Here is a 15,185-nt window from a genome sequence, read left to right on the forward strand (position 1 = left end):
CCAAAATTTCGTCCCTCCCTTCTTTCCTCTGCGTCAAACAACAAAAAAAACCCCAAATGTTCGCAAGGCCTTCACTTCCGGGAAGCTCGAGACGCTGCTCCAGCACCTCCACTGCTTCACCGGATCCAAGGAGTCCGAAATCAAGGAGGTCTGCAAGGTCCATTACCAAGACTTCATCCTCGTCGTCGACGAACTCCAATCTATTCTCTCTGACGTCAATTTTCTCAAGTCTTCCCTCTCTGATTCCAACACCAAGCTCCAATCTGTGGGCCTCCCTCTTCTATCCTCCCTCAACGCCTTCATTGAAGCCTAAAACAGATCCCGCAACGTCAACCTCGCACTCAAATCGGTTCGAAAGTGTATTCGTTTGTTGGTGGGCACAGAGAAGAGAAGGGAGGGAGGGAATTTTGAGGTTTTGGGGGAAGGGAAGGGGTTGGGTTTTTTGGGAAGGAGAAAATGCTTGGTGGTAGGGGTGGGTTTCAGGGAAGGGGAAGGGTGTAAGTGGGTGAGGGGTGGAGGGGATGGATGGGTGGAGCCGTGGGGAAGAAGAAAGGGGTTCTGGTTTTTTTTTTTTAATACTTTTATTTAATTAATTATTTTAATATTTTAAATTTGGGCGAGAAAATTTTTTTGAATTTTTAATTTCCACATGGACCTCTTAATGACACATGGCGCCCAGTCATTGTCCAGATGGGCGCCACATCATAAGTTAACGGGAGACTTAATAGCCAGATCTCTGGGACGACAAAATTTTATGTACTAAATGTTGAAAATCATGAAACTTGAGGGCAATAAACTGAAATTTACCATTTTTCTTATTACGTTTGAGATCAGCGAATTATGTACCTATTTGTCTCACACTCTCCCCCTACATGCACATATCCCTATCTTTGTGGGGTACCCTAATTGATCCTTTTAGTTACCATACACATGAAGTTGGCATGCAACCTGCCCACAGCAGTGATAGATCATGAACAAGGATCCCAATTTGAGTGTTTACTCAATCATTCACACCACTCTCATCATGTAGCTTACATATGACCATCCCCTACGTTTGCGTATTTCCCATGTGAGGTAGTAGTGTGACCAAAATGCATGCTTTGTTGCCTTTTGATCTAAGAAACCTCACTTCTTTCTAGTTTTAATGATTATGTTGTCTAGCAAGCAAGATTTAACTAGTTGCGTCTTTAGTATGATTTTTACGACAACATTAATGTTGTTTTTCTTGTAAGACGATTGACCTCATTCACATATGCATTAACACAATGTTTTCAGTTCGAGTGGAAAGCTAGCAGTGTAGCTTAAATATGACCATCCCTTTCGTTTGCGTAATATCCCATGTGAATGTGATGTAGTAGTGTGACCAAAATTGCATGGCTTTTTGTGCCTTTCAATCTAAGAAACCTCACTTCTTTCTAGTTTTAATAATTATGCTATCTAGCAAGCAAGATTTGATCAATCGCTTCTCTGGTATATCTTACGACAACGTTAACATTATTTTTTTCAAAAGGCGACTCATCTTATTCACATATACGTTACGACAATGTTTTCAGTTCTAGTGGAAAGCTAGCAAGATGCATGATAGCGTGTACACTTGAAATATTTATAATATGGGCCGTTTTAATTTTCCATTTTTAATTTATTTTTCTTTTGGGCGTCATGCCATCTGCAAGTGAAATATTATTTTTGGTTAGTATGGATGTTTCCTTTGGTTATCTTTTCAATTTTAGCATCGTGCTTATCCAACACTATATTTCCGAACCCAATCATTTTGCCTTCTTTATGTTTTCAAATGACCATATGTTTTTATTGTTAATCTTCAAACTTAAGAAAGATTTTTCAATGTGTCGGAAAATAATGTGGTATGGCATATGTTATTATACAAATAGAGAAACGTTTTTTTTTTCCCTAAGTGTCTCTCCACTTGTATAATGATATATGGCTACTTTGCCCATATTATGTGCACCGTGAAAAATCTCTCCAAACGATGATAAGTTTCTTCTTGTTATATTTTCTAGATTGTAATTTGATATATATGACAATAAATATGCAAAAAATCTTATTTGTAACGTTGTTTCGTAATTAAAAAAAAAGGACAATCTTCAACCTATGTTTTTTTGTGCGAGCTACGTATTTTTGTAGACAACACTAAAATAACATTTAAAATTCACAAAGTACTAACCAGTACTTTACGGATTACATGATTTTGAAAACCCTAATGTTGTTTCAATTTTCTCCCATAGCACCACCAGGTTTTGAAATCATGTTAATTTACTTCTACCATTTGTTTGATTGTATGATGATCCGTCAAATTCGAACATGGGATTCATTTCTAATCTATGTAGAATTCACACTTACACTAATAAAATCAAACTGTGTAATTGATTGTTGTTTTGTGATACAAGACATTGATTAAAAACAAATCGAAATTAGATAACGGCTAACTTTGGTTTATATGGTGCAAGTGAGGCTTCGCCGAATTATCAAATCAAACATAACTAATCAGAAGCTTCCATTAACAAAATGGTGAATGCTATTCATGTACTTGGTGGGTTGGGTGTTCATCCATTTACCACGAAGGGTAGTTTGGACATTGCAAAGACTTTCGGCCGGTCACTTTCTGGAACGTTCCTCGATCCTCGTTTCCTAGCTGTCAGTTTGTCATCGAACACGGGATGAGGTAGACTCTGACTCCTGACATTCCCGCCTTCGTTCAACTCGACACGTGGCACTACTCACGATCCCCCAGCTCGCATACAAACACTGCACATTTCGTCTCTTACCGTACCGCATTGGGTAGGCACGTCTAAAATCTGACCGTTGTAGCAGAGTGACTACTACTGGATTTTTAGCCGTTGGTTTTGATAGTCTGGGATTCAATCGCAGCGGTTTATTTCTTTACCGAATTGATGAGGAAAAACTTCGGCCGATGCCGGCGCGGTTTTGTGGGGGACTGCGGCGCCAATCAGAGCACTGCGAGCGAGGGATCGACGGATGAAAATTCAACGCGGAAAGAATTATTTTGTTTTTGCATAAACGAGTGCAAAGCTAAGCACGATCTGTATTTTGGATGAATTTAATCATTTTTCTATTTTGCTCTCATCTAAAACTAAAATAATAAGAAAATAAATACAAAATAATTATCGTAAAATGAAACAGAATACTATAATCACCACGGGATGGTTCGATGGTTAAGAATGAATTTCAAATTTGTATTCCATACATATGAGTTCAATTTCTGACCTAGTAAATTGCACAAAGATTGCTAGGGAAAAGTTGAAATGTCTATGTCTTCCTGAACCCTGTAAAAGTGGAGTGCATTGGCGAAACCACCAACTAAGAAAAAATTTTACAAGATACTATTTTAATTTGTGGGGGAAAGTAAAAATTGTCATAATTCATTTTTTATTTTTCTATGCTAAGACCATCTCCAACTCTTGGGCTAAAAGCCAAATTTTTTAGCCCGGAAAATTTGGCTTTTAGTCCAGAAACATCTTTTCTGCTCCAACCCTTCTGCCCTAAAATTTTAGCCCGAAATTATTAAAGAATGAACTTAGACTAATTTTTTTCTTAAATCAATTTTTTTTAAATAAATATGTAGATTATTGTAAATTAATTTTATGAACATTTTAATCTAAAAAAATTTAAATTCCGATAAACATTTGGCATTTAACCCGGGTGGAAAGCTGGGGGGGGTATTTGGCTCAGAAATAACATTTGCCATTTGGCCTAAAATTTTAACATGGGTTGAAGAGTGTTTGGGGGGTAATTTGGCTTTTAGCGCAAGTTTGGAGATGGTCTAAGTGGCAAAGATTGACGATGAAATTGTCGTATAAAAAATTTGGGTGGAAGTCTTAGAAGTTAGGGGTGGCAATTGAAAGAGAGATTCTAAGTGGAATTTTGTTGGTGAAGAAATTTAGTGAAAGCTAACAATGCATTAGAAGATGGTTGTGGTGTCATGTCTAATAATATTTAATTAAGGACTAATCATTTTGACTTTTGACATGGGTTCCATACCATATGTTTTATCTTCGTGACCTCAGACTTATGGTGGCCAACAAAATCCAAGTCAAAATAGATTTATTAAACCTAACTACACGATAGAAACTTGCTTATAATGATGATTTTATTGCGTTGGTTTCTCAAGCTAGTTACGCACGCACTAATATGTTTTTCAACTTTTTCACACGATAATGCGTTATTAGCTTTGAATACCGTTACAATGTCATTGACATACACGTTGCATGAAACTTCTTGTAACAACATGTAATATAGGATATCTTACGTTACTATTTTATTTATTAAACCAGACTATGGATACAACGAGAATGTCATTGTAATGGTGACTCAAGTTAATTATGCGTTATGCGTTTCAACTTTTTCGTATAATAGTGTATGAATCGTTAAAAATACCGTTGCAGTGACATTTACAGAGGATAGACAAGTTTTCATATGCATGTTTTTTTTTTCCTTGTCTTTTTCAAAGTCAAGAAACCCAAAATATTTACTTTGACTAACTTAAATTTGGGTTTTAGGACTTAAGAAGCAAGCAAAGATATGAGCTTGAAAAGTGGTGTATTCCAATTTCCAATCATAACAGAATCGAACACCAGATGGTAGTGAGGGGGGTCCACACGCCACGCCAAACATATACAGTTGGTGGTGGGTCCGCATATACAGTTGAATTTCGAGATTCGTGTAGTAGATAAGTACAAATCTCGAAATTCAAACTCATCTAATGGTGATAAATAGGGTGGTGAGCATACACCACACTAAATGGTGATGAGCAAAAATACTTCCTAAAATAATAATTCTTGTTCATCTTGTTTGCCCAATTAGCCGACTTGACGTGTGCGGTGGTGGTGAGGAAGGAAGGAGAATTCCCTCTGTATTTTTTTTATGAAGATTTCAAAGATTTTTTAATTAATTTGTTTATCGTATATCGTATGATTAGAAATCATTATAATTTAAAAAAAAAAATTAAATATAAATAGTACGTCATAAAAATAAATCGCATAATTTACAATGAACAAATATAATTAGAAGATTTATGAAATTCTCACAAAAAGAATCTAGAAAGAATCATCGAGGAAGTGAGAACCTCTGAATTTTAAGTGGGGAGGGAAGGGCATGGATATTTGGACCATGTGAACGCCCTCCGTCCACTAGCCCTAAAATCCTAAGCATGGTTGGTAGTTGGAGAATTGGACACTTGGACACTTGGACACGGACTTGGACTTTCAAGTGCTACATTGTCACCTAGTCTTCCATGCTCCACACTCCAAACACCTGATTTTCCGCCGCCTGTCTGTTAGATGTTTAGGCAAGCCCTTTAATTAGTTGTTGGATTCAATTTAAATCAAATTTTAATGATTTGAACAGTTTATTTTGTAAATATATATTAACAGATTATTTTTGTAAAAATTCAATTCAATTCAATTCAAAACTATGTGCTTATTTAATCATTCACTTTATATTTCTTATATAACAAATGATATAAATATATTTATAAACATACTTTTACAATGGAGCGATAACCCGTCCACGACAAATCACAATGGAGCAAAACTTAGTCTCATACCCTTTACAACAATATATCGTCATTGCAATTGTGTGAGTTAAATCTAAGGCCTTTCTCTGACCAAAGGCTACCGGCCGCCGCTATATACATGTGTGCACAAAAAATTATAATTGTTTCACTCTTGAAGACGACAATCTTCCACTTTACAACTTCAACCACTCTAAGCAAGGGCACAACCCCCAGCAAAACCTGGATGGATAGTAGTCCTTTAAGTACACCTCCCTGCTAAACCCGATGATATAGAAGCTGAACAACCGACTGCGATGGTATGCCTCTCACTAATCGCCCTTGCAGTGAGAGGTACAGGAGCTCTGTCTGCAATGACTTCGGAGGAGAACTGGTTAAGAAAGAAAGAGTCGGCAAGAAGGCTGGACTGCACTGGTATGCCTGAGTGTTGCACAACTGGACTCCTTTCGCTCTGTGTAAAACATCATCTGGCACAGATGCTGCTCCGCTTGTCGCGCTCACCACCTTTCTGGTTCAAAGTGTCTTCCTGAAATAGAATTAAGAGTTTTACTTCATAATACATTTTCATGCAGGATGATTTACATAAGAAGAAGATGGAGAAAAATAAAACTTGAAAGGTGCAGTAGAAAGGTGAGAGTGTGGATGCTTTTTTGTCCACGCACCCAGCATTCAGACGAATGCATGTTCGAGTGCACGTGTGCACACGCCTGTCTGTAACTCATACAATTTACATCATCTCCCAACCAGAAACCATTTCAAAAGACACGTATGAGAAATTTCTCAAAATTGTAAGAGAAATGACGGTAACTTGAAAAATGAAGTGTGGTAATCTGGCTTTTATGCCACATCATATGGAAATATTATCGCCAAACTAACATACATACCATTTAACAACGGCAACATTGCGTGTCAAAAGAGAACCACTCCCTTGGCATGTCAAACATCTTATTAAACCACGAGATCCACAACTTGCACAAGGGATCTTTCCCTTACCATTGCAACTCCCACATCTGCATAGACACACACACACACGCGTATATATATATATATATATATATATATATAAATGTACAAGTGAGATACAGTAAAAATCTAAATCTGTGAATGATGCATAAGAAGGTGATATTGGATGGTCCTCGTATTATAGCCTGAAACCAGATTAGAGCACGATTTTATTTATAACTAGACAGGCAAAACATAAGCATCTCACATTGAATCAGATCCATCTTTATGAGCAATTAAACCCCTTCCATAACAAGCAGAACACTGAGCCATCTGATTTTCTTTGTAGAATCCAGGTCCTTGATTTGCATTGCATTTAGGACACACAATATCTCCTCTTCCTCCACAACCTGCAATTCCTTTTGAACATTTTGTTAGATTTCAATAACAATAGATTCTATTATTAAAGGTATGGGAATGATTTCCTGTCGAGAAGAAACTCATAAATTACCAAACAAGAAATATATCATAAAATAAGAGGGTACTTACAAAATAATCTCAGAGAATTATACAAATACAAGGTGAAACAATTATTAAGTCCGAAGTTCAAACTCCGTGATTCCAAAAGTCTTGCCTGAACATTTTTCAATGGCTCAGAATGCGGAATTATTGCCCGTGATTCATGATGGGGTATGAATATAACAGGAAACTGAGACTTTAGACCCAATTCCCAGATTCCAAGTTCTGGTCCCTTATCTTTTCCATCAATACTGCCACCAAGATATGGCTGTGTTTATCTTATGGTTTCCCTTTCTTCAATGAAAGTATCTAGTGTTCCCACATAAACGTTACAATCTTCTACTTTTTCGATCTTCCAGGTCCGTGCAGGACGACTTCCCCAACAGCATCTATGGCCAACATGATCAATAAGCAACTCTCGTATCTCCACTTCATCTGGTATTTGCCTATACGTAAACATTCAGTTTAACAGAATATTTTTTACACTACAATGTTGAACTTGAGGAAAATACCATAACAGATTACCGCAGACTATATGCAAGGGTAAAATGATAAATATAGATTTTTATGCATGTAAATAGGAAAAAAAGAATACGTGAAAATCTTCTAAGCGAGCAAGAGGGAAGAGGTTAGGGCAAGACTAGGTAAAAGTAAACCTGTTTGACAAAATGACAAGGAGCAATCCACGTAGAAAAAAGGTTATAGAATGACAATGTCTGAACCTGGCACATATTACTTGAAAAGCTCCTGTGATCCTCAACATGTTTTTGAATTTCCCTTTTATACAATGACAAGAATCTAGTACCTATCACTTTAAGAAGAGCCCCCTTGAACCCAAATCATATTTTTGTATTTACTTTGATACAATGAAAAGATCTAATCTAGCATCCATCACATTTTCACCCGCATTTTACTTGGCTCGTGGTCTGAACCTCAATATCATAAACAGGCATTTTGTTCATTAGTTTAAAAAAGATAAGTGAACCAATATGAACAATAAGTAAGCAGGAAGTGCTTAATGTGTGGCCCATTCAACCGGCCAATTTAAAAACACGATCAGTTCAAATGACAGCGTCTCTTAAAAACAGGTGCATTACATGAACCATACCTATGGAGCTCACTTGTGGTGCCACCATAACCTCCTCCATATCCACCTTTATAAGTAACAGCTTGCTCTGCGAGTTTATAACCATCACAATACATCTGATGAGAGAGCAATGGCAAACAGCAGAGATTCATAACTAGAAAGTAAGTCCAATTTTGTAATCCTCCTTTTCCCAACAAGACAATAAAACCAAAAAGGAAAAAGTAGTCAACCCAACACTTTATGTAATGAACTCAGCCGTATAGTTCTAGAGGAAATCAGAAATTTCGAAACAATTGAGAAGCTAAAAATCATAAAATTTAAACATTGGTCTCTACCCTCGATTTCTCAGCAGCCAAACAGAAGATAAAACTCAAAAGTTTTAATTTTTTCAACTAAGCTCACCTAAATATCACAAATGACGCAAAACCCATATCGAAAGCATCACAAAACACAAATTTGCATACCAGAAGGATCAGGCTCCTGCTGACTAACCAAAGCAGCATGAAGAGAAGGCGGGTAGTGGTCAGAATAAGTAGCCGCCGACCGTATCTCCTCCACGCTGACTTCAGTCCCGGCCAACGCCTCCGTCGGAATCACCGACCCAGCTCTTCCCACGTACTGGTACGAGCTCCATTTCTCACTCCCCTTCTCTCCCAATTCACCGTTTCTCTCTTCACCAAATGATAAAAAAAAAAAAAAAACAAACAAAACCCATTAACAAAAACGAAATCCAAACGCAACACAATCAGTCAATCATTTGATGAGTTGAAATGTACCTGATGAAAGCAGAGGCTCCTCCATTGCATTGTGGGTGTGTGCGTGAGAGAGTAGAGAGGAAGAGAGAAGTGGAGATCGGTGTGCTAATTATAATGTGGCATTGGCTTCGCCAGTAAGGCAGCAATTGAATCGAGTCAATGTCAAACCAAATTTTTTAGATTGATCGGTTTGTCTTGGACTCGTAGGCGAGGAGGAAAAGGAGTGGGGCAGCTTTCGAACTCGGGTGAGGAGGGCTACATGTAAAATTACGATCTTGATTACATTCTAAGTTTCTAACAAATTTGGGTTAGAATTAAGTGTTTTTTTAACTATGCCACAAATTTGGGTTCGAATTAAGTGTTTATTTTTTAGTACAATTGATATTCTACGTTAATCTATATTAAGATGAGGATAGAGGGAACTTGAAACACAATGGGTTGATGAGAAATATTTTTTAACCTCTAGAGCAATCTACCATTTACGAATCATGTGCTCTTACAAACAGCAAAAAAGTTAGGGTTTATTTGATATTCTACTTGAGTACAACTTTTTTAACTCAAAAACACATTTTGAGTTTTAGATTTTAAATTCTTGTTTGGTAGAACTCTTTTTAAAAATTGGATCCAAAACTAACTTAAAAACATAAGTTATTTCTTAAAAACACTAAAAGTGAGTTTTTAGAGTTTTTCTACTCTCTCCTCAACATCTTTTTTTACTCCTTCGTAACCTTTTTTTTTTCTCTCTCGACCCTCTCTTTCTTCTCTCCCCACGTCACATCTTGTTTTTTCTCTCCCCTCAGTCTTTGTCTTGTCTCTCTCTCATTACCAAGGTATTAAATATCGATGATATCGGAAATATCGGTAGTCTAAAAACACGGAAATTTTGATGGAAATATCGGGATATTATCGATATCGATAAAAATTGAATAAAAACCACGGAAATTGTAAGAAAAACTTGGAAATTTTTATTGAAACTTTGCAGGATGTTTATTTAGTCAATTATCTATTAGTTTATCATAAAAAATTGGAAAGAAATGCATTGCATGATAGATATAACTGATTTAAGTTGATTATATAGCGAGCTGACAAACATTTTGAGTGTAGAAAATATGTAGTAATTAATGAAAGAAATTTAAACACACCATAATCATTTATATATAATGAATCAGTACAATATTTTACACTTTATACATTGCATGATAAGATACATGAGTGACTTAGTAAGGTCTAAAATATCGATGATATCGGAAATATCGGTAGTCCAAAAACACTGAAATTTCGATGGAAATATCGGGATATTATGAATATTTTAGACTATGCTCATTACACTCTCTTTCTTCTCACTCCTCATCTCCTCACCGTAATTTTTTCCTCTCCCTATCCTCCTCGTCCTCTCCCAGTCTTTCTCTCCCCTCACCAACTATTTCCTCTCTCTTTTCTCTTTTCCAATTCTTTCTCTTCCAATTTTTGTTCAAGGAAGTTTGAATTCAAACTAAAAACATTATTTTTAAAAATTCAACCAAACAGATTTTTGAAATTTTGAGACTTAAAAAGAATACTATTTTTAAGTGATGTTATTTGAAAATTATTTTTAAGAACAACCAAAGTTTTTGATTATTTAGACCATACACGCTTTCAATTCCATGTTTGAGATTATTTTTCTACAGCTAAAAAAACGTTTTGACTCTATTTGACAAGATTACTTAAAAGCGTGTTTTATTCATAAAAATGACTTATAGAAATACGCTTGTTAAATGCTATTTCAGGAAACACTCCAAATATTTTCGCCGGAATCACTTGAATTTGTAATAAATTTCTTAAATTATTTGCCGGAATCACTTGAATTTGTAATAAACTTTTTGAATTATTTATCAAAGCAGAGTACATATGAGTAGAAGTGTATTCTCAAGCAACAAAATCCCAAACATTAAATCAAGTCAAACTAAAATTTTCAGTGTAGAAACAAAATAGATACACCAGTAGTGGGTTTGTCTTGGGCCTATGCCCAATAGGCCCAAGTATAACTGTAGCTATAACTCCTCCTGCCGTATATAAACCTCTCACTCATCTTCCTCGCCCTTCCGCTAGGGTTTCCGTCTTCTCAACACAGCAGCAGCCACCAGAGACACACAGAGCTCCATTCGAAAATGGTGAAGGGACGCCAAGGAGAGCGCATCAGGTCCCCAAAAATCCCATCTTTCAAACCAATTCCTTGTTAATTTCTCCAACCATTTTATAACTTTATAATGTCAAATTTTCCATCATTTTTTCTGATTTTTAATATTATTATTTTCGCAGACTGTATGTCCGAGGAACCGTCCTGGGATACAAGAGGTACTAAAAATGGAGGTTTTCTGATATGGGTTTTGGAGCTAAGGAAGTGTTTGGCAATGGGTTTTGTTGACATGGGTTTTTTGGTTTTGGGGTTTTTTTTCTTCAGGTCCAAGTCGAATCAGTACCCGAGCACGTCGCTGATTCAGATCGAGAACGTGAACACCAAGGAGGATGTGGCGTGGTACGCCGGGAAGCGGCTGGCCTATATCTACAAGGCCAAGGTGAAGACGAACGGCAGCCACTACCGTTGCATTTGGGGAAAGGTCTCCAGGCCTCATGGGAACAGCGGCGTCGTTCGCGCCAAGTTTACATCCAATCTTCCCCCCAAATCCATGGTAAAGTTTTTAATTAATTGATGTTTTCAACTTTTCATTTGATATTGGTACTTAAGCTCGATTTGATTAGAGTTTAATTTATTGATTATGTTGCTTTGTTTATTTAAACAGGGAGCTAGAGTCAGGGTTTTCATGTACCCCAGCAACATTTGAGGTACTAATTTTTAATATTTATGTGTTATTTTTCTGGTCGAGAAGGTTAATTGGTGTTCATAAAAATGCAATGAGAATTTTAGCAGCGTTGTGATTTCAATTATTATTGCACTTATTATCCTTACTCGAGTTGGTATTCCCGCTTAGAAGAACTTGATTTAACAATCACCCATTAATTTAGTTATGGATGGTAGGAATATAGTCCTCACTTGGTTTACGGGTCGAAAATCTATGTTCATCTGATCTTTAATACAATGGTCGCAATTTAAAAAGTATTTCGGATCATTATTTGTAATCATATGCAAAAATTAATGCATTCTGGTGTGTTTGAACCTCAGCCGACTGTCAAACCACCAGGCATTGTTGTTGTTTATAGTTTTTTTTATTTTTTCTGCATATATGTTTCATGTAGTGATAGTTGTTTCGTCTATTCGTTTATTTTGCAGGTATGTGGCTAATGTAGATGATTGAATGCAGTGGAGGTGGAGCATTTGAAGTTTTGGTTTAACTCTATCTAGAATCGTGTTTAGACTTTCAAAATCTTCTTGTTCTCGTGAATGTAAGACATTTACTAAGATGCTTGTTACTAGTTTTGAATATGCCTCTTGTTAAACTCTATGTTTATTTGCGTTCCATGTGAATTATTTGCAAGTTATTCACATCGCTTTTAGTAGAAAACAAAAAGATTTTAGGACCTGCGAAGGTTATATTGTTGAAAGTATAATGTGTGGAGCTCTCGCTGTTTAATGAGAGACTCCTTGGCTGTGTCTCTGTGGTTTGGAGAAACTGTGAGTTTAGATTCAGGTGTTTCATTCCATTCTGATGCTGTGGTTTGCATCCCTACTAGTATATTCTGTTTTCAGGTGCCTCTTTTCACGGAGATGGAACCGTAGAGTAACATTATGATTTATTGTAGTGCTATCCATACACCCCTATCCACACACCCCTAATTTTACCGTACTCTTGTTAATTTTTTGGTGTTGATCTTTATGAATTCATTCGATCCGATAGCCAATTTGAAGTGTAAGAAGTAAAAATGAGTGGGTGGATATAGCACTACTCTGAATCATGATGTTACTCTACAGTTCAGTCTCGGATGGTGCGTTTAGAGAAGCCATGAGTTTTGATTCAGTTGAATACCTCATTCTTGTTAATTTTTTGGCGTTGATCTTTATGAATTCATTTGATCCGACGACCAAAATTGAAGTATAAGAAGTAAAAAATGCACGGGTGGATATAGCGTTACCCTAAATCATGATGTTACTCTTCGGTTCAGTCTCGGATGGTGTGTTTAGAGAAGCCATGAGTTTTGATTCAGTTGAATACCTCATGCCTCGGTTGATCTCACTGCCTAAAGCCTTTGTAGGGATGATGAGCACGGAGATCAGCCTAACAAACAAATGTTTGATCGATGATTGTTCGAAAAGGATGTTTATGTTTGTGCCAACGATGTTTTCGAGGTTAGAACAAGAAAGAGTTTAGTTAGAACAACCCATGTTGTCTCGAATCAATGTTGTAAATTGAGGAGGCTCCTACAAAGGCAAACAAAGTGTAATTTAAATGGGGTCTTAAACTCTCAAGGTTGTGGGGAGTGGTTGGTAAGCTCAGTGGCCCAGTTCATCACTTCCTCCGCTAACGTTACGCATTCACATTAATCTCTCAGATTCATCGCGTCTTTGCAATCATGTCCTCTACCACAAACAAATCCAGCACAAATCTTTTCATCCTTTTCTCTCACTCATTTTTAGAAACACGACCACGACGACGTGTAAACGTCAAAAAGAAGCGATTATTAACATGATGGGATACACAAATGACGAGCAGATTGCATCTGGGATTCACTTCTGGCTCCGAGCTCGTGAGTTTATCGTGGCGGAACAACGCCAGGGGAATCGCGTGGTGTTTGTGAATCTTGATGCATGCATGGGTTCCCAAATTGTCACGATTAAAGAGCTTGAGAGATTGAAAGCAAGGTACATAAACAGAAACCTTCGGCGAAAGGTTTTTCATATTCGTTTAAAGGTTTGAGTTGTCCTGCTAGGAAATGAGCTTGTTTGGGACTTTTCAGTTAAATGCACAAAAAATGCTTTTGACTACGTTTAGAAGAAAGCTAAATGCTTTACAGCCATAGAAGCGTTTTTAGTAGACCAAGTTCTCTTTGAGAAAGTACTTTCTTGAATTTCTTCTAAAAATTTCGACGTATCTCTAATGAAAGCACTTCTAGCATAAACGCTTATGAACAGAAGAATGGGCCCTAAGAAGTCCATAAAACACTAAAGTGTGGTTTACAAACAACTTACTGCCTGCTCTATGATGCTCAAGTTCTATTTTCGATTAAAAGTTTGTAGCTGGTTCTATTGGTGTGCATGTTGCCTCTATTTTATTTATTTATTTCATTTCGTCCATTCAAGGTATGGAGACCTTTACACAGAAGAATGTGGCAATTAGCGGGATCGACACTCATGCAGTGCCTGGGGGCTACCTTCAGTATGTTGTGTATATTGTGACATCTCTTGGGTCTGTAAGACAATCAATTTATGTTCTTGTTGATGGTATTGAGAAAACCATAATTCAAGCTGAAGAAAATCTTCTTCCCGGCTCGTTTTTGGTGAACAAGGGTAAGGAATTTCAATCATTTTATGCATTGTTGCTTACCATTTTGTGATTTGTAGGCAACGAATCAATAAATTCGAAAGTAATCCCACCTTTACTCTTGATCTTCCCACAAGCAGAATTTCGAATACTGATTAACTTCCCTAGTTGATGCTAGTTTAAATATTTTGTCATGGTAGATGCTGGTGTTAACTCCGCCTATGTAATTTTACATTGCCGGTCCCAAGCCCGGATAAAGGAGGAGGGGGAGGGCGTCAGGTAGTCGACAGCCGGCACTCCATGATCACGTCGAATCCTTATGAAAATGAATCCAGAACAAAATCGCGCTAAAGCTAGGGTGTCACCCGTAAGTGGCGCGCTGTGTGGCCCGAGCACAGTGATAAGTGAGCAAGGGTCGCTGTATCTCCATCGGCACCCGGATGCAGTGTTAAATGAGCAAGGGGGCCGTAGAAACTTCTTTTCGAACGACTCCACTCAAAGTTGTTTGGGAGCATATGCTCCTATCAACTTTACACGGGACACACAAAAGAAGTACTTTGATCCTATTAGACGGGGGAGGGTGAAGAAGCTAGGACAGAAGGGTAGAGTTCAAGAGAGCAAAATGCGTTTAGGAACGTGGAATATAGGAACCTTAACGGGAAAATCTATGGAAGTAGTGGAAGTTATGGTGAGGAGAATGATAAATATTATGTGCCTACAAGAAACTAAGTGGGTTGGTAGTAAGGCAAAGGATCTAGAAAACTCAGGGTTTAAACTTTGGTATTCGGGCACAAATAGAACGAGAAACGGTGTTGGCATCATCGTGGACAAGACCTTGACACAAGATGTTGTAGATGTCAAGAGGGTAGGAGATAGAATCATGGCAATCAAGATTGTAATAGGACAAGAACTTATCAATG

General features: G+C 37.2%; 2 protein-coding genes across 2 annotated transcripts; one reads left to right on the top strand and one right to left on the bottom strand.

Annotated features, from left to right (window-relative positions):
- Positions 1-5,454: 5,454 nt before the first annotated feature.
- Positions 5,455-9,084, bottom strand: LOC103433558 (uncharacterized). The gene is given in 10 exon segments (XM_017331656.3): positions 5,455-5,837; positions 5,840-5,944; positions 5,947-6,074; positions 6,433-6,558; positions 6,759-6,900; positions 7,125-7,142; positions 7,145-7,455; positions 8,118-8,184; positions 8,561-8,767; positions 8,873-9,084. Coding segments are annotated over 10 exon segments (1,242 nt in total). The 5' UTR covers positions 8,898-9,084; the 3' UTR covers positions 5,455-5,724.
- A 1,693-nt stretch (positions 9,085-10,777) lies between these two features.
- LOC103408437 (large ribosomal subunit protein eL33w-like) lies at positions 10,778-12,332 on the top strand. The gene is made up of 5 exons (XM_008347288.4): positions 10,778-11,030; positions 11,150-11,185; positions 11,292-11,520; positions 11,632-11,674; positions 12,120-12,332. The coding sequence occupies exons 1-4, from the start codon at positions 10,999-11,001 to the stop codon at positions 11,671-11,673; spliced, it is 339 nt and encodes a 112-aa protein (XP_008345510.1). The 5' UTR covers positions 10,778-10,998; the 3' UTR covers position 11,674; positions 12,120-12,332.
- Positions 12,333-15,185: the final 2,853 nt, after the last annotated feature.

The sequence above is a fragment of the Malus domestica genome, chromosome 04 (genome assembly GCF_042453785.1).
Source record: "Malus domestica chromosome 04, GDT2T_hap1".
Taxonomy (NCBI): Eukaryota; Viridiplantae; Streptophyta; class Magnoliopsida; order Rosales; family Rosaceae; genus Malus; species Malus domestica.

Coding starts and splice junctions, on each gene's coding strand:
- LOC103408437 (XM_008347288.4), top strand. CDS start 10,999: ATGGTGAAGGGACGCCAAGGAGAGCGCATCAG. Junction 11,186..11,291: donor ACCGTCCTGGGATACAAGAG/GTACTAAAAATG, acceptor TTTTTTCTTCAG/GTCCAAGTCGAATCAGTACC. Junction 11,521..11,631: donor ATCTTCCCCCCAAATCCATG/GTAAAGTTTTTA, acceptor TTATTTAAACAG/GGAGCTAGAGTCAGGGTTTT.